The sequence below is a fragment of the Archocentrus centrarchus genome, chromosome 8 (genome assembly GCF_007364275.1).
Source record: "Archocentrus centrarchus isolate MPI-CPG fArcCen1 chromosome 8, fArcCen1, whole genome shotgun sequence".
Lineage (NCBI taxonomy): Eukaryota > Metazoa > Chordata > Actinopteri > Cichliformes > Cichlidae > Archocentrus > Archocentrus centrarchus.
The window spans coordinates 11126937-11147200 of NC_044353.1; the positions used below are offsets into that span (position 1 = coordinate 11126937).

Sequence of the window (20264 nt, forward strand, 5' to 3'; positions counted from 1 at the left end):
GTTTACAGAAAAACCCCACACCCGTTAATGCTACAGGAAAATAGACCATGGCCTTTCAGAGATAGGGGTGGGTTATACACTGGTTTTGTCAACAAGCATGTATTTTGCAATACCACCATGACAGTGAAAAACATGCGGTTTTAACATATACAGAAGGTATGCAGAGTTCAGCCCAAGGACACTTTGATACGTGGACTTTAGGGATCGAACCACCACCCTTCCACAGAGTGGACAAACCACCTCCAGGATCACCCACCTCATTCTCACAGGCCATCTACGCTGTACCTCCAGTGAAGTAAAAGCAACACGATTTCGAAATACTGCTACATGTCCTTGGAATTTCCCAGGCTGGCTGGTATATTTGTGTTGTGTCCAATCTCAAATAATGTGGCAACTTTTTTAGGAAATAATAAAACAGCCACAAACATGCAAAAACAGCACTCTTTCCTCCAAATCCCCACACAGTCTTTATTTCTTTAAGCAATGCAGTTTACCAACAGCTCAAAACAGCAGCATGTTATGATGTCATATCACAGGCACCCAACATGCATACAACTCTTCCCAAAACACACAGGGACAGGCCGAGAGCTCAATATCATTCCTATCTGGAGCCAATAAACACATCCTTTTTATTATTGTCATTATTATTCATCTGCCAAATATATTCACTGATATTCCCAATAGTGTGAATAGTGGGTACCCCTTTTAATTTCCTAAGACTGTGATAAAATATTGTCTCCATAAAAAAAAAAATACTGTGATATAAATTTAAACCCTATCGCCCACCCCTGTCAGGAGCCGCAAAATTGGTCCAATAAACTGTGCCCTGGTACATTTGTTTGCCACAATACACCCATCAATCATCCTAATGCTCCCTGCTGTGAGTTGATTTCATCTCTGACATCTTTTCATGTTTGTCTGTGAGTTGAATGTGTGGGCTCAGCCAGAGTGTCAAATTAACGCTTCATCAAAGCCCTGCCCTCACGTTACTAGACCCCTAAGCTCCAAAGTACCGCAATGAACAGATAAGGAAGAGGGAACACATCTAAAGTGGAATATTATCATCTTTTTTGGTTAACCTCTTAAAAGAAACCAGAGAAGCTGTAACTGTAGCTCAGTCTGCAGCTACGTGACTTCAGAGTAACTCACTGAGAGCATTTGTCAGACTTTCCATTTTCCAGAAAGACACAGACATCCCTTTCCAACACACATACACACAGAATATGGTTTGAACATAGATGACTCCAACTTCCTCTGTGACTGACCACAAAACCATATGCAAACATGCAATGTTATCTTTTTTTTGTCATTTCAAGGCTCTCGATATCAATAAGAAGTATAGACATTACTGTCCAGGCACTTAAAGTAAAAGGAAAATCACCGGCTCAACAGGGAATGACATACTGTATGTATATGACTGCTATACTGCACACGCACACACGATGTAAACAAACACATGGGCGTTCACTTTTAGGAGAACGGTTGTGTAATACCAGAGCAGCTTGCCCTGTTTCTCTCCATTACACAGATCCTCCAACGTATTTGTAGCAGCGCAAGGGGTGTTTAACAGAACTGGTACAAATTCACGAAAAAGAAGCAGCAGCCATTTGCCAAATGCTCCAACTGTGACTTTTTACTCTAAATACAGAACCACGGCTCGCAGAAACACTCCAGTAATTTCTCCCAACAGGGTAAGCACTGGTCTGTCATCCCTTTAAGGTCAACTTTACCACCCCCGCTGTGTCAAGCACAAGACACACTAACTGCATCGGCCCTCACCAGCAATGACAGCGTAATAGTCCGCATGCAAGCCAAGACCGTTGCACCCTGACCTGCACGCTGCTGCAACAACACCGACACCGCAGCCCTGTTCGTCCCTTCAATCCGACGGCGATGTGCGTGTGCGGGAAACTGCCAAGTAAATTTCAGCTAATGCGCTGCCCATTACAGGGGCCGAGAGTCCAGAACACGATCTGTTACATCTGAAACTTGTCACAGCCTTATAACAGCCGCTCCTCCTTATGAAATCTGCAGCAGCGTTTCTTTCCCTCATCAGACCGTGTCGACATCCAAGTGGTGACCGCGCAGGCTGCCACGGACAGCCACAAACCGTGCGCAGTTTTGCGCAGCTTTATTTTAATATTTCATTTTTATTTTTTGCTGGGTTTTTTTTGTTTTTTTCCCCCGCACTCATATTACAGAATCGAGCAGTCAAGAATGGCTTACTTACTGTGGTGTGGATGTATGTTAATGGCCGATGGCAAGAATTTTCCGGAGTGGAGAGGCGGCGGCTGACTCCCCACCAAGTGACCGGGCGAGGGAGGGATCCTCCCGGCTGCAGCCGCTGCTCCGAGTCGGATGGAGTGAGACTCCATCGCGAGCCCCGCCAACAACGAAGGTGGTACGTGGACCGATCGGGGAGGACCGAAATCTCTGCCATCCATTATCCACAGCGGAGAAAGTTGTGAAAGGAAATAGTCCGTTCGGATAGGCCCCCTATTCCGAAAAAGCCAGTTCTGGCTATAATAATGTCTTTAGTTTTCCAGGCGATTCGGGCTCCTTTTCAGCCATCCTGCTGACCTATAAAAATAAAACAACAAGAAAATAATCGCTTGGTATATAATCTAAGGCAGACTGCAGTGTCGAAGCAAACTGTTGGGAACTGGTAGTTTTAGGATTTCTCCTCTTTCCAGCGAACAGGCGGCCCATACGTGCAATGACGCAGTTTGGAAAAGCACTTCCAAAACTAAAGCCCGAATAGCAGGTAATAGCCTATAAGACCACATAAAAAATAAAAAAACTCCTGTCGGATCCTAAATGAAGATCTTAAGGTGATTTTAACTTATCTAGAATATTATGATGTGACATTTGAGCGGCACTCCACCCCCACCGCACACCGAAGAGGCAGCGGCTCTGCTTCCCAGGGAAACAAGCAGGAGGAGCGGCCAGCTGCTGCTGCTCTTCCTCGCCGTGAAAACAATCCGCGATCCCGCTATGAAAACGCAAAAACGTCGGATTTTTAAACCAATCCCACCTTTTTTTTTTTTGGTTTTGTTTCCGATTACCAGGCTGTTTTCCTAATCCGCAAACCTTGTAATCTAGGCTGCGGGCCGAGTCGCCCTGTAAACCAATACACCATAAATACTAGAGGCGCATCAAATATAAATTTCAAACGGGTTAAAAATAAATAAGGCTGCAAAAGCCTGCATCATTAATCAGCGGGGTTAGCGGTGTTTTGTTGCCTTGCAGATGCGAATTTATTCCGGGTTACTTCGCAATTGGACATGGGTGCTGCCCAAGGAGCGAAATCTGAAGCCAACCCGTAAACACTTGAGTCCAGTGTCTAAAAACTTACAATGATATCCACTTTATCGACGGTCTGCTACAAGTTTGAACTTGTATACAGACATAATAGTGGGTTTTACAGCGCAGCTTAAACCGACAGATATCCAGCAAATATGCGTCTTGATTCTGCAGCCTGAAAAAAGGTCGCTTCAAATGGATTTGGGGCAGTTCATTAATTAAACTAAACATTCGCAGTTAAATTGTGTTATATTAAAATCCACAAAGACACAGAGCAAAAGTTCATGACAACAACCGCAGGCAACTGCGACTTTTCATCCACGGCAACTAGAAGGTAAAAAGATGGTAGCTTTGTAGATTTAACATTTCCTTATTTTATTTTATTTATTTCACAGACCCCCCCCCCCCCCCCAAAAAAAAATAAAATAAACACATGTCCAACATTGTTAGTTATTAAATTAAGTTTTTTTAAAAGGCGAAAGCCCAGTTAACCTTCAAACAAACACATCACAGCAGTGACTCGTGATATCCAAGCGGGCGGGCTCTGAAGAAGGTCTCGTTTACAAATCACAATAAACCATTTTTCCCGCTTTAGAAAAATACAAGACACACACGCACACACAAAAATGCGTCTAAAGGAGCCTGGATCAGTTTGGGGAGGTAAATTAGACCGAATGTTTTCCACCTCGGTTGTGATCCATGCGGCACGGCAGCGCAGGAGCTCGGCATTTCAGCCACGTTTCAAACTTTTTCACGGTTCCACTAAAAGACACGCAAAACTTTCTCTGAGGAAACGTCTCGAAAGTTGCTTTTTCACACCGACGACAACGTATTTTAAAAAAAAAACACGTCGCGTGCAATAACCTCCGCGCCCTTTTCAAATCGCATTCACGTCCCAGAATAGCTTTTAAAATACTGAGAAGTGACCATTTTATCTAGAAAAAGACAAGGCACGCAAAGAATGGGGAAAACATGCCGAGCGCTTACTTGAAAGGGTAAAATCTCGTGAAGGAGGCTTTAAAAAAAGCCAACGCGTCTCAAAATCCGTCCAGGTTGCTGGGAGAACTGGAGTAGTCCATTACAGGCTTGTCCGAAGGTAAACTGGGGAATAACTGGGGGGAGAGAGAGAGAGAAAGCCCGTGACGCGTCCAGCAATGAAACGCAGCATTGTTTTGCAAGCCCCGCCCATCTCCTTCACCACCACCCAACTCAGGACTTTTCATACTGCTCCTCTCTGATTGGCTGCACCAAATGTCAATCAAAGTTCCCGAGTGTATTAAAAAAAACACACTGTGGCCGCTCGCCAGCACTATAAAACCAATTATGGAGCGGAGAGGTTGAGCAGTTTCAAGGTCCCCTCTCCCATCAAGACCGAGTGATCAAAACAAGCAGTGTGTGTGTGTTTTGGGTTTTTTTTTCAGTCTGTGTGTGTGTGTGTGTGGGGGGGGGGGGGGGGGGGGGGGGCAATGCCCCCCACCCACCAGTTTCCACACTGATTATAAATAGACGCTAAAACAATTAAGAGCATATTGATAACGGGAAAGTATCATAGGCATTTGGGGGCGTTGTAACGTTTAAAACATGATTGCACGGGGTTTTTTTTTTTAAGTAGTGGGGTCCTCAAGTTTACTTTTTCCTTCCAGTAAGCAGTGAATGATGCCCAATTAACCCACAAAATTATCATACTCGCCACTATTCCCTCCAGAGCAGCGGGAAACAAATGAGATAGCAATGAATGCCAATTTGAGATTTCATTTAGGAGACCGCGGTGCGGGTTGTTTTCCTGGGGACAATAGAAATAGTAGGCCAGGTATTGCGGTTAGACTATATGGTTACAGGAAAACTGAGCGGAAACACGAAACGCATTACAAGCCAAAACACAGATTAGTTTAGACCTGACAGCTGACGAGAGGACACTTGAGAACCAACAATAACCTTGTTTAAGACCACATCATTACTCCATTATAGGCCATATTTATGATTACTGTTATCTATGGCCTACCATCGCTCGACCTTCTGATCTGTAGCCCGATTTCACCGGTCAAAGGCCTCCAGCAGACCAACTGAAACTTGTCATTGTGGCACTGGTGAAGCCAGCATCTCCCAGCTAATGCCATGCTTAATGCCATTGCAAATCAGGCCTTAGGTGAAACAAGGCTGGGGTGTCTCCTTGTACATAATCTCTACAGTGTGAACAGGGGGCACACAAACACATTTGCATTAAAAGGGGGAGAAAAAGTGGCGATCTCATTTAGTGCCATTGTGTTAAAATTTGGAGGGGGGGGGGACTTTGGTGTCATTTGCGGCTGCTACCCCCCCCCTGTCCATGTGACCTCGCTGTTCCTCCTTCCAGCCATCGCTGTCGGACTCTGGCGGATTTTTATTATCCATAAGATTTCTTTGAAGTGCACCGCCTCGTGTTACACAGTTGCAAAAATGTTGATTAAAAAAATTAGAGACGGTTTCAAGCTGCCCATGTATGAGCCCCCCCACCCGCAGGCCTCCTCCTCTTTCTTCTTCTATTCCTCCAGCCCCTCCTCCTGCAGTGCGCCGGTTTCAAGGCGACCCTCCGTTAGAGGCAAAGGGAAAGCGCTTCAACAGACGAGTCGCCAAAGGAGAAGGAAGAGAGCAGAGAGGGCTCATCCGAGCAGCGGCCGTGGACGTACTGTGCCCGCTTGTGGGGTTGCCCGGTGTCCGACTTTACCGGTAGTCACGGCTCGGTGGGTTCTTTGTTTTTGTCCAATCGGACCACCACGCTGTCAGCGAGCTGAGCAAAAAGACTAGCCCGCTCAGCGACGGCTCTCACCCCGCTGACCTGTCTGCTCGCTGCGCCTGTCACCCCTGACGGGACCCGGGGAGGGAATTACCAGGCGGAGATCAGAGAGTGCTGTCCCGGACTGTCCGAGGGGACCAAGTCGGCCCTTTGTTCTCCAAATCGCCCCGACTGGGAATTCAGACAATGCCCTCTAATTAGGGTCCCATTGTTGCTCCCTTTCCAACCTGCGAGCAGGAGGCAGGTTTCACCTTCACGTTGCTGTTGTTTTTTTTCTCGTCAAATACCGCGGCTTTCGTGGGAGTTATCCCCACTTTGAGGTGGGTATAGATGGCGGTTGTATTCATAACAATTTTAAGAAACAGCTTAGTCATGATTCCCGTACATCATCAAGAGCGCAGTATATGATTGTCCATAAATGCAGCATTTACGCATGTTTTACGCACGGGTTTGATCCATATCCATAACATAATGTGTATTTATTTACTGTAATAAAATGCTACTAATAAAATGACTTATTTTTGACATAAATATCACACTGAATTTTAATGTAATAAAATCCACCAGTTCAGCAAAATAACCCAATAAAGACTAATTCAAAATTCCTTATTGCACTCTCCACCTACGGCACAACAACCAGCTAATGTGCAGAACAATGTGTCCAGGTTCAGAGACATATCTGTTTATTTCAAGGTTAGGCTTCTCACATGGATAGGAACAGATGGGACCATTTGGTAGATTATGTTTTTTTATAGCATATACACCAACTGTGTTCTTTGAGGATGATCCAACTGTATGTTCCAAGCTTTTGGAGCTGCTGTGGAAAAGTACAGAAAACCATGATTTATAACCTAAAAACGCTGCTGAGTCAATATAATACCACTGCCATCTTTTATACCACTGACAGTTTTTTTTTTTTTCCACCCAGCAGATATTATAGAAGGAGAACATTTGTTATCCTTGACTCTCATTCAGGCTGCTTGTGTTTTTCTTCTTTCTGCCCCTTGTTGTTCTCCTCTTATCTTTCCCTGAACGCCATATCTAACATCAACCTCTAGCTGTGTGGCTGTCCAAATACTATCTTTTCTAAAGCTTGGGTTAATTCTGTCTTATCAGTTGAAGGATCAGGTAAATGATTTGATTTGCCGGACAGACTATCTGATTTTCTCCAGGCCTGTGGCTGCATTAACCCACGGGGGACGGAGTGAGGAGACAGGATTGATTAATTCAGCTAGGGGTTCACACCTCTGTGGAAAAGAAATACATAGCCTACATAAATACGTAAGGATGCCCTCCTGCACAAAAACAAAACAAACAAAAAAAACACACATGGGTAATGGGCTAATAAAGCCTTAATGCATGGTTATATTCTCAGTTAAGCAAATTTTCTACTGTATTCTATAAATGTGGGCGAAGCAGCAATGAATTTTAGAAAAAAAGAGATCCACATACTAACCCCCTCCCAAAGTCCCCTCTCGCTCTCTCTCTCTCTCTCTCTCTCTCACACACACACACATACACGCACACACACAGAAACAGTGTGCATGCCCAGAGGGCTAACTCATTCATCATTCCACGTCTCATGCTTGACACAAGCACTGTATTGTTACTGAAGCTAGTGCTACTGCACTGCAGCAAAATACATGCAGAAATATGTTTATGAAGAAACCTAATAGCAGAGTCATATTTCCTGCTGGAGCCAAACAACTGTGCATACACAGGCAGCATACACACACTTACACGCAATAAAAATGCCACTGAGGCTTACATGACTGACATCACCACATACACATACACACACACACAGACCAACCCCCCGCTTGAAGCGCACATATAGACCCAGAGCTCTCATGGGGTGACTGCCAATCATCAGACACAGCCTTGTGTTTTTTTGGTTTTTTTTATGAGGGATGACTTGAAGACAAACAGCTGGCTACTTACTTCACGCCTGAAGACATATGTGCACAAATGAGAGAGAAAACGTAGGTCCACACATGAACTACCTGCCACCACAAATATTTCCAGGTTCCAGGATTTTGTAATAAAGTGATTTCTGGTTTTTGCTGTTTTTGGTGGTGCGTGCAGGGTTAGGAAATAGTGAAATACACACAACACACACAATACACCCCAACTGAAAGAAATAACCAAGATGATGCAAAGTCCAAGGAACGTTTACTCTGATGCACAGATACTTTGTTTCCAAAAAATTTCAGTGCAAAGAAGAAAGAAGAAAAAATCAAACAGTAAAAATCGAAATAATTATTGGCTTTTGCTCCAGTGTTCCCAGAAAGATGAGAAATATTTTTGCGTCACTTACAGCACGCTCAGTTATGATCATTATAACTCAGTTTTACACTCACAGCATGAAAGGTGGGAACGCTGCTAGTCACAAACATTTGGCTTGCGCTTGTGTATCTTGGAAGCTTGAGCAAAATACTAAATGTGTTATCATATGCCACCTGAAATGTTTTTGTTCTTGCTCTATTGTAACGGCACCACAAATGTGCTGTATACACTGGAGTACAGCAGTTCGGACGTCGTCTGTGCACATTGTGAAGTTTGCTTGCCAGCTTTTTTTGGTTGTGTGACCGCAGAGATCATTCCTGATGATGTCACCCCAAATGGTCTGCTGTATACAACGAGGGACAAATTTGCTTCAGCTCGTCCTCAGTTGTAGGTATATGTAGTGTCTGCATGCACATCACAACATGAGCAAACCCTGAGTAGCTGCTTCAAACTGGCACTAAAAGCCCAGCTAAATCAGCTCAGCATACAGCCGATGACTAATAAGGTTATTTCCCACCAAACAACCAGTGTTCTTTTGATTTTTGTGAAAGAAAGAAAACAGGTGACAGTTTCCCACCTTCTCCAGTCTTGCTGGTTCCCAGGAAGGCTGCAGATGTACTCCAACCCCATCAGACTTGCACAGTTTGAGGTTGGAATCAGATATGAAGGTGCTAAATAAATAATCTACCATAACTGAAAATGCTAAAAGCTCCTGAATGTAGCTTGATTCTGTTTTCTTTCTGAAACTTTCAGGTTCTTTCTTCTCTCTCCTCAAAATAGCACCATGACAAAGACATGCATGGAGCAGTCATAACACAGAAATTCCCATCTGCCCTGCTTTAAACCAACATGGGGGATGGCACAGAAGAGGGAGGGGTTGGGTCTGTCAGCTGTGCATGTACAGTGCTCAAGCAAGCTTGCAGTTTGCAGGGTTGTGTATTTTTGGTGCCTGTTCCTGTTCTTGACTTGTGCGGTCCGATCTTTGAGAAATCTTAAATTGTTTTTTTTTTTGTTTTTTTTCACAAGAATAACCCATCCACAGACTCGCCACAGCTGTAAGGAAACAGTGATGCAACATATCCTGCTGAGTAAATGTTCAGTGGTGATGTGTCAGAGTCCTCGAGTTGCACATGCTACTACCAGTCATACATCTTTATTCTGTACTGCACACGGAGGGATGTCTGAAACAGACACAAAACATCACTTTACATCTGCTGTCACTCAGACAAGATACTGTAATATCCTTTGGAGGGTATCCATGCAGAGGAGGTGCATTATCCTCAGTGAACATGTCGTCCACTGTGGCATTAAAATCACTCAAAGTCCTGCAAATGGAGGATCTAGTGTATTTGAACGCAGCTGATTATTCTCTCCTGGCCTCCTTCTGTCAGCATTGGTAGCCTTCTATTTCTTCTGTTTGCCTTTCACCCAGTTCACAGACCAAAGAAGACTCATGTTGTGCAGCAGCGCCATCTCTTGGAGTGAGGTTAGAACTGCAGGCAGAGTGGCTTCTGACCAGTGGAGCTTTTTGCTCCAAAGGATGCTCGGCTGTAGTAAAAAGCAAGAAAGAGTAAGCCTCTTTTTTGTTGTTGTTGACAAATTGGCTCCCCCTCTGTGTCGTTTCTCAAGAGAACACATTGTGCACACAACATTAACACACACTTTTGGTCTGGTGTGCCTCATGCACAAACACCTGCAGTGCTCACACCTGTACAGGCAACGCACACATGCACAATAAACCCGACAAAGACCGGAACTACACTACGCACACACACAAACTCCACGCGCTGTTTCCCTGACAGTGCGTGTTGTGCTGGCGTGGCAGTAAAAGGATATCAGAGGGAAGCAGTCTCAGCAGAATCACAGGGCTGCGCTGCGCCGGGAGCTGCAGTGAGATGGAATACATTTTCAATACCAAAAACACTCGATCCTCAACGTGTATGTGCATGCAGCCTTTCTAGATGCGTGCATAAATGAATGTCTATCAGCGCGTGTGCGTGCGCGCACACACGCACACACATACACCTTTATGCATATGCAGGTCCCCTCTAACAGGCCTGCATTCAGCTCAGCTCAGAATACAGCATGAAACTAGGGCAACCTGATTAATGGAAGCAGCATGACTTTGGGCCGTACTGGATCTGTGGTATAACACACACACACACACACACACACACACACACACACACACACACACACACACGCATACGTACTTTGGCCACCTTAGGGGTCACCTGACACAACACCCCACCTTTGGGGATGCACCTATTTCTACATGGTTTAGAGAGAAACTGACAACTTTACCCCATGTAAATGAATGTGACAATTACAAAAATCACACTAGTTTTTTGATTAGAGCTTGTTTTGTCCAGTCTGATTTTTCACCCTGAGATTGGGGACATATGATATTTAAGCAACCTTAGGGGACTTGGGTCATACACAAATCTGACACAACTCATCTTTGGGGTCTTGTGCTTTGCAATTCAGAGAATCAATACCTTGAGCTTGGTCTTACCTCCCCAAAGAGGAATTATTTGAACTGCAGGGGACAAATATACCTGATATCATTTTAACTGAACTAACCGAATATATACAAAACGTGATGACAGTTTAATCTATTGTGACAGCCCAATGGCCCTTCTTTAAGACATGCATGGGTTTTTTTTTTTTTGTTTTGTTTTGTTTGTTTTTTATAGCTTACCCCCACATCCTGCCATGTGAAGACCAGTGGGATTCCATGGATTTGGCACTTCGAGTTCAGCCCCTGTATTGCTTGTCTTATGGGCCATACAAAAATACCAGTATAGGAGTTGAAAGAACTGTCCTTTACAGCATATTTCAGCCTGACATGTGGCATACTTATCCTCCTCACTCAGTAATTCCACAGGTAGTTTAACCTCATGTCAGGAACCCAGCCGGGAGAAACTGCCAGGACGAGGATTCCCTGAAGTGGAAAACCCTAAAACTAACCCTGGTGTAGTAAGTCAGACCAGCTGGCTAAACCTGGTGGATCTGGATGGCTGGCTGTTTGTTGTTGGAATTTTAGCACAAGTTGTTTGGAAGTGCTGGGCACACATTCTCGTTTTGAGCCTGCTTTGACTGGGAAACACAGATTGGAGGTTCTTTTTTGGGTCGCTTTGTTTGAACTGACTGAATTAGATTGTTTTTAATTCTGTATTTAAGGTTGTTAAGTCCTTATGTTACTTACATGCTTTGTCAGGTTTGTAAAATCTTACATCAGTAGGGAGACCTGGGTGGCACCTTACTTTAAAGCAAACCGTTGCACTATGACAAGTAAATGTTACACCCAAAAAGAAGGTGACATACATGCAGATACACTGAGAATAAGGTTTGAGGAGAATGATCTTTGTTGCAGCCTCACTTGTCTTTTATTGACAAAAAGGCAAAACAAACTACAAAATAAACTGAGAAAAAGACAAAAGAAGCCTGTAAGCCAAAACAATTTGAACATGTGTGATGTAATAACTTACATAAACTTTGTTTTAAACATCAAGAAATCATTGTGATGCTTAACTGAACTTAGTTTAGAACATTAATACTATGAACATGGGAGACAGCAGAGATAGCAAAGTCCTTACTTAGAGGCTTGTCTGTCTTTTTAGGGTAGTGATCCTGTTTCTGACATAGTTTTTGACATCCGCCCATGTTCGATCCTTTAATGCCAGTGTTTCCGTTTGTAAAAACCCATGCAGTCGCTCTTGCCTAGAACCATGAATGTTCTGATGAACTTCATCAGGTGTTTCTCAACCGCATTCACTTCTCCTACGTCCATTTGTGTCTGGGCTTTTCTACTCATTCTGTAAAGAAGAAAATAAATGCAGCTTTATATAATAAATCTGTAACACATGCAGATAAAGCCATTATCAATAAACACAGAATTACAGATGTAACCATAAAATTGGCCAATAAAAATGGGATCTATTGTATTGGAATATCATGGTATTGACAGTAATCTCAAAGAAACGTTATTTCAGGGAGAAAGAGGAACATTTATCCAGAGAAAGTATTTTGCGGGTGATTGCCAAAGTGTGGATGAACTGTATGTCACCCTGAGATGACAGCTGTAGGGCCAGATTTACTTTGAGCATGTGCTTACAGTCATAGCATTAGTGCAGCTTTGTGGACACAGGGCAGATAAAGAGGAAAACAACATAAAGCATCAAGTGACCCACTATATAAATGGTAAATGGACTAGTTCTTATATAGCGCTTTTCTACTCTGAGCACTCAAAGCGCTTATACAACACGTTTTACATTTACCCATTCACACCCATTCGTACAAGCACTTCCCTATGTAACTAAGCTAAGGGCTTTTATTTTTTAATTGTCTAACATTCACACACATTCATACTCCAACGCTTGCGAGAGCAACTTATACTTTCAATTCCTGGCTGCAATTCCTTTTCCTGGCTGCCCGGAGCAGCCAGATTTTGAACCACCAACCTTCAACCTAGGTGACCTGCTCTACTTCCCGAGCCTCAGCCACACACAACCAATTAGTGCACAATGGACAAAAACAGGCGCTGTATTAGAATTCAGTCCAGCACAAAAACTCATTTTATCAGTTCAACAGATTGACCCTCTAACCAAAGGTGATCACCGCCAATTAACCTGTTACCTGCTCTTAATTGCAGTGAACAGCTGGTTAACACTGATCATATCACGGCTTAGATGTCAGAGCAAGCGTAATTTGAATTATGGTAATTACACGAATGTTTCTCCAATCTGAAACATCCAAACGTTTTCTGAAAGCTGAGAAATTGTGCTTCACCCAACATAGGCTTATTAAAGTAATTGTTGCTGAAAGTCTGTGAACGGCAAGACACTATACTGTTTTTGTACCAAGCACAAATACTAATACATAAAGTGGTCCATACAACTGGGGACACTCAACACTGGACACACACACACACAAAGTCCATGATCTAAAATGGGGACGTTTGTGTGATTGGACCACTTTGTCATCCATATTTAGAAGTCTATAATATCAGATCATGTCAGGATATTGCTTCGTGGGCACGAGAAACCCACTGGGTTACAACATGCACTCATACATCCACTGATCAGGTGGTGACCTCAGCATAAACCAAAGGACAAAACAAAATGATCAACTATGATCCATAAGTTACAATTAACAGCATTCAACTTGAACACTGAAGAATTCATACATTCAGAAGCAGGCCAAGGACTGTGCTGCTAGAACAGGTAATAATTGTACTAGTTTTGTATCCTGAGGCGTTTGCCACATGGATGATTTCTGTAGTTCAGATGTCTGAATCTCTGCTATGAATATGAATAAGAGGACAATGACTGCCCTGTACTGAGAATGTGTTTTGTTGGCATCTGACCGAAGTATACATAAGTACATAAACTGTTTGTCTTTGTAGTTGCAATGTCACGTACCTTATTTGCAGTGGTACCAAGTGTGAGACAGGAAGTAGTGACTGGTCGGTGGCGCTTGAGACATCAGCCATGTCATGTCCACATTTGAAGCAGAAACCTGCAGTTCAACAAAGGGATAACATGAAGACACACTCCTACCAAAAACCAGTAAAGACGCACACATGATTAAAGTCTCATCGATCGGTTCTGTAAAGGATGCTCTGTGACTAGTGAGTGAAGGTAGCCTAAAATGACAGCATACTGTAAGCTCCAAACATCAAAAGAAAGATGCACTATAATGTGAACACTATACTGTTTTTGTACCAAGCATAAATGACAGCTGACATGCTCCTGTTAGGGGCTCGACACATGGGGAGTGACGTCGCTCGATCTCCATTCATTACCTCCACCAAGGAGGTTATGTTTTCGGTCGCGTTGGTTTGTTTGTCTGTCTGTTTGTCAGCAGGATTACTCCAAAAGTTATGAATGGATTTCGCTGAAATTTTGTGGAGTGGTTGGAAATGACAAGAGGAAGAAGTGATTAAATTTTGGCGGTGATCCGGATCACGATCTGGATCCAGGAATTTTTTTAAAGATTCTTCACTATTGCGGGATACAGGCAGAGCCTTCCCCTTTAAGAATGTAGCCTTATGGGAAATGTATTTCAAGGCACAGGTTGTATGTTGTAGGCTGAGAGACACCGCCCACTTTTCTCTGCTCCGTGTATGTGTGTGTATGCGGGCTAGCGCGGTAGACAAGCACGAGGGAAAAAGTGTGTTCGGTGGCGGTGGAAAAAGGAATAAAAGTTCTGTTGCTAAAATCCTTCGACTTGCTGCATTTCTCCGCCTTGCTGAAGCTGACCCACATGGATGAGCAAGATAGTTACCAGCCACGAGCCAAGCGAAGTAGAAACCAGAGGTCTCCCTACTACGGTTGGGAGCCGCGATCTGGTCGAGGTAACACACTATTGCGGCATAGGGGGTTATTGTTGTCTGGGAAAGATGAAAGATTATTTCACAGTATTCAGATACACGTATTGCAGCGTCAGTGACCCTATGGTCTTGGCGGAGGTTTGTGCTCTCTGAGTGCTTCTAGTTTCCTATGGAACTTGTGTGATGAGGCGGCAATCGCTTGGCACAATTTCCATAGGAAATGAATGGAGTGGGAGCGACGTCACTCCCCGTGTGTCGAGCCCCTTAGAGTTAAACATGCTGAAACACTAATCCATAAAGCGGTCCATACAACCGGGGAAACTCGACACACACATACAAAGTTGATGATCCAAAATGGGGACTTCTGTGTGACTGAACTGCTTTATCAAAAATGAATAATCCTGTCCATACAACCGGGGACACTCGACACACACACACACAAAGTCGATGATCCAAAATGGGGACGTCTGTGTGACTGAACTGCTTTATCAAAAATGAATAATCCTGTCCATACAACCGGGGACACTCGACACACACACACACAAAGTCCATGATCCAAAATGGGGACGTCTGTGTGACTGAACTGCTTTATCAAAAATGAATAATCCTGTCCATACAACCGGGGACACTCGACACACACACACAAAGTCCATGATCCAAAATGGGGATGTCTGTGTGACTGAACTGCTTTATCAAAAATGAATAATCCTGTCCATACAACCGGGGACACTCGACACACACACACACAAAGTCCATGATCCAAAATGGGGACGTTTGTGTGATTGGACCTCGTTGCCATCCATATTTAAAAGTCTATAATATCAGATCATGTCAGGATATTGCTACGTGGGCACGAGAAACCCACTGGGTTACAACATGCACTCATACATCCACTGATCAGGTGGTGACCTCAGCATAAACCAAAGGACAAAACAAAATGATCAACTATGATCCATAAGTTACAATTAACAGCATTCAACTTGAACACTGAAGAATTCATACATTCAGAAGCAGGCCAAGGACTGTGCTGCTAGAACAGGTAATAATTGTACTAGTTTTGTATCCTGAGGCGTTTGCCACATGGATGATTTCTGTAGTTCAGATGTCTGAATCTCTGCTATGAATATGAATAAGAGGACAATGACTGCCCTGTACTAAGAATGTGTTTTGTTGGCATCTGACCGAAGTATATATAAGTACATAAACTGTTTGTCTTTGTAGTTGCAATGTCACGTACCTTATTTGCCGTGGAGGGCAGTGGTATCAAGTGTGAGACAGAAAGTAGTGACTGGTCGGTGGCGTTTGAGACATCAGCCATGTCATGTCCACATTTGAAGCAGAAACCTGCAGTTCAACAAAGGGATAACATGAAGACACACTCCTACCAAAAACCAGTAAAGACGTACACATGATTAAAGTCTCATCGATCAGTTCTGTAAAAGATGCTCTGTGACTAGTGAGTGAAGGTAGCCTAAAATGACAGCATACTGCAGGGGTCTTCAACTCCAGGCCTCGAGAGCCGGTGTCCTGCAGGTTTTAGATGTGTCTCTGCTTCAACACATCTGAGTCAAATATAGAAGTCATTAGCAGGACTCTGGAGAACTTGACTGCATACTGAGGAGGTAATTCAGCCATTTGATTCAGGTGTGTTGGATCAGGGACACATCTAAACCCTGCAGGACACCAGCTCTCGAGGCCTGGAGTTGAAGACCCCTGGCATACTGTAAGCTCCAAACATCAAAAGAAAGATGCACTATAATGTGAACACTATACTGTTTTTGTACCAAGCATAAATGACAGCTGACATGCTCCTGTTAGGGGCTCGACACACGGGGAGTGACGTCGCTCACTCCCCGTGTGTCGAGCCCCTTAGAGTTAAACATGCTCAAACACTAAGCCATAAAGCAGTCCATACAACGGGACACTCGACACACACACACACACAAAGCCCATGATCCAAAATCGGGATGTTTACATGATTGGGCCGCTCTATCAAAAATGAATAATCCTGTCCATACAACGGGACACTCGACACACACACACACAAAGTCCATGATCCAAAATGGGGACGTTTGTGTGACTGAACTGCTTTATCAAAAATGAATAATCCTGTCCATACAACCGGGGACACTCGACACACACACACAAAGTCCATGATCCAAAATGGGGACGTTTGTGTGACTGAACCTCTTTGCCATCCATATTCAGAAGTCTATAATATCAGATCATGTCAGGATATTGCTACGTGGGCACGAGAAACCCACTGGGTTACAACGTGCACTCATACATTCACTGTTCAGGCGGTGACCTCAGCATAAACTAAGGGACAAAACAAAATGATCAACTATGATCCATAAGTTACAATTAACAGCATTCAACTTGAACACTGAAGAATTCATACATTCAGAAGCAGGCCAAGAACTGTGCTGCTAGAAGAGGTAATAATTGTACTAGTTTTGTATCCTGAGGCGTTTGCCACATGGATGATTTCTGTAGTTCAGATGTCTGAATTTCTGCTATGAATATGAATAAGAGGACAATAACTACGCTGTACTGAGAATGTATTTTGTTGGCATCTGACCAAAGTATATGTAAGTACATAAACTGTTTGTCTTTGTAGTTGCAATGTCACGTACCTTATTTGCAGTGGAGGGCAGTGGTATCAAGTGCGAGGCAGGAAGTAGTGACTGGTCGGTGGCGCCTGAGACATCAGCAATGTCATGTCCACATTTGAAGCAGAAACCTGCAGTTCAACAAAGGGATAGCATGAAGACACACTCCTACCAAAAACCAGTAAAGACGTACACATGATTAAAGTCTCATCGATCGGTTCTGTAAAGGATGCTCTGTGACTACGTGAGTGAAGGTACCCTAAAATGACAGCATACTGTAAGCTCCAAACATCAAAAGAAAGATGCACTATAATGTGAACACTATACTGTTTTTGTACCAAGCATAAATGACAGCTGACACGTTCTTGTTAGGGGCTCGACACACGGGGAGTGACGTCGCTCGCTCTCCATTCATTTACTATGGAACTTGTGCCAAGCAATTGTCGCCTCATCACACAAGTTCCATAGGAAATGAATGGAGCGGGCGCGATGTCACTCCCTGTGTGTCAAGCCCCTTAGTGTTTCCAAGATGGTGCAATCAGGGTCTTGTGTGGCGCTGAGCACCTGTGGAGCAAATACTGGTAGGGATATTTCCCTTCTAATCATGCCCCGTGATTGGTAGGGACATAACAGACGTCATTTGATGTTTCACGGGAGGTGCAGGTCAGGTTACAGTGTAGATTTCCCGCTTGATAATTAATGGTAATTAACACAATGCTCAAGCATAAGTGCTGGCATTGTTGCCAGCCACTTACGTAACGTTTTAAGGCCGCAAAGACAGTTGCACAATAAATCAGGGCTAATATGGAAAGTGACTAAATCATTTTAATAATAATCGGGGGTTTTTGTCGATTATAATGTGTTTGTGATCGTTTGGAGTCAATATTGCTATTAAAATCAAATTTCACATTTCCTTGAATGTGGCCTGCTAACACCCCTGGGTGTACACTATGGCTGCTGGTGTCGCTAGGTTCACGTTTCTCAGAGTCACCAACAACAAGAGTTTGTTCCTCGGTGGGTGTGTTGCCAAGTGTAGAAAACGGATAGAGAATGGGTTAGTCACCCAGCCAGCCTGCTTTCCCAGCTGCTCAGGATCTGCTGGGGAAGCTAACAGTGTTTAAGCTACCTTGGTCTTCACCGACTACAGGGGCCTCACTAGCTACCGAATTTTTCAGAGTGCTGAGCTGAGTCTCCAATTTACTGAGCCTGGCCTTCGAAGCTACATGTATTACAAGTATCTTTTCTTGTAAAGGAGGCCGTGGAGTAACTAAACATCTGACACAGAGCAGGAAAGTGCAGGAGGGACGGGAGAAGAAGCTATGCTGCTAGTGACTTGGCTAAGAGCTAAGCTAAGCTCACTTCCCAAAAACCACACTGAGTGAAAATGTGAATATAATTAACAGGTAATTCAGCAAAGAATATCAGGTAAAAATTATTTATAACTCGTTAAATTTAATTGAACAAAATCAAAATGACTTCAATAATTATTTCAAACACAATTACCTGTCATTGTTCAGCTGTAGTCCGTGTTGTAGTGCTGTGGTGTGTCCCGATCTTCTGGATCAAACCACGTATGGGAGGAGGGGGGTGGATGGCATGATGTCTATATTTTTTTTTAAATATTTGTATAAGATTCATTGACTTTAAATATTATGAATTAATAATGCATATTAAAACACATTATGCTAAAAAAGAAAAAAAAGAAAGTAGGACATTTAAAAAAAAAAAATGCATTCATGGTGGAGCTTGTCTTTTCCTTGATGGAACCAATCACAAGCTCCAGTCTTGGAGTTGCCTGCTAAGTTTCTCCCAGGCCTGAAGCCAGTCTATTAGGATTACCGAAGAGGATTCAGCAGCACACTTCTGACGTTGCTGTTTTTTGGATTAATTTTTATGAAGCCTTGAAGTTTTTCTGCAAATAAACGCCTACACAGAAAGGATTATGATATTAATTTGAAGCAGAAACAGAACTTTAAAGGGATTTTCAGCACCAGCATTGTTCAAGACATGACATCATCAAACAGTAAGTTGTTAATATGCAAGATATGTGTTAGCTTATGTTATGTAGAAGTGCTGCTCTATTGACTGTTTATATGGAGTGGACATTATGTACTTTAATTCTACATGATGTCTATTTTTTTTTTTTTTAACATAAATCTTGCCACATATTTAATAACTGGGTGCTATGCCAGTCTAATGAAATCATTTTTATCAAAATCAGTCATTGAACAGTTGGCATACTGCGCATTTGTGACATTGAGCTTTTAAGGGTCATGACTGCTGTTTGTGGTCTTGACGTGTGCCATGTCAGTATCTCAGAAAATTAGAATATTAACACCAATACAAAAAAGGATTTTTAGAAATGTTGGCCAACTGAAATGTATGAACATGAAAAGTATGAGCATGTACAACATGCAACACTTAGTTGGGGCTCCTTTTGTCTGGATTACTGCAGCAATGCGGCCTGGCATGGAGTCGATCAGTCTGTGGCACTGCTCAGGTGTTATGAGAGCCCAGGTTGCTCTGATAGTGGCCTTCAGCTCTTCTGAATTGTTGGGTCTGGCGTATCACATCTTCCTCTTCACAATTGCCCATAGATGGGGTTAAGCGAATGGGGTTAAGTTTAGGCAAGTTTACTGGCCAATTAAGAGCAGGGATACCATGGTCCTTAAAGCAGGTACTGGTAGCTTTGGCACTGTGTGCAGGTGCCAAGTCCTGTTGGAAAATGAAATCTGCATCTCCATAAAGTTGGTCAGCAGCAGGAAGCACGAAGTGCTCTAAAACTTCCTGGTAGACGGCTGCATTGACCTTTGACCTCAGAAAACACAGTGGACCAACAGCAGCAGATGACATGGCACCCCAAACCATCACTGACTGTGGAAACTTTACACTGGACCACAAACAACATGGATTCTGTGCCTCTCTTCTCTTCCTCCAGACTCTGGGACCTTGATTT

The 20264-nt window shown here is 43.4% G+C and overlaps 1 protein-coding gene across 2 annotated transcripts in view; it reads right to left on the reverse strand.

Annotated features, from left to right (window-relative positions):
- Nucleotides 1-4510, reverse strand: part of tnrc18 (trinucleotide repeat containing 18) — a 44819-nt gene extending 40309 nt beyond the window's left edge. Inside the window, exons 1-2 of one of the 2 annotated variants that reach the window (XM_030735083.1) lie at nucleotides 4291-4510; nucleotides 2231-2580 (exon numbers count right to left, since the gene is read on the reverse strand). In XM_030735083.1, coding sequence (XP_030590943.1) covers nucleotides 2231-2444 — 214 coding nt within the window. In that variant the 5' untranslated portion in view covers nucleotides 2445-2580; nucleotides 4291-4510. Of the gene's footprint in view, nucleotides 1-2230; nucleotides 2581-4290 lie in introns of those variants that run through there. The other variant, XM_030735084.1, reaches the window with a different exon arrangement.
- Between the last annotated feature and the right edge of the window lie 15754 nt (nucleotides 4511-20264).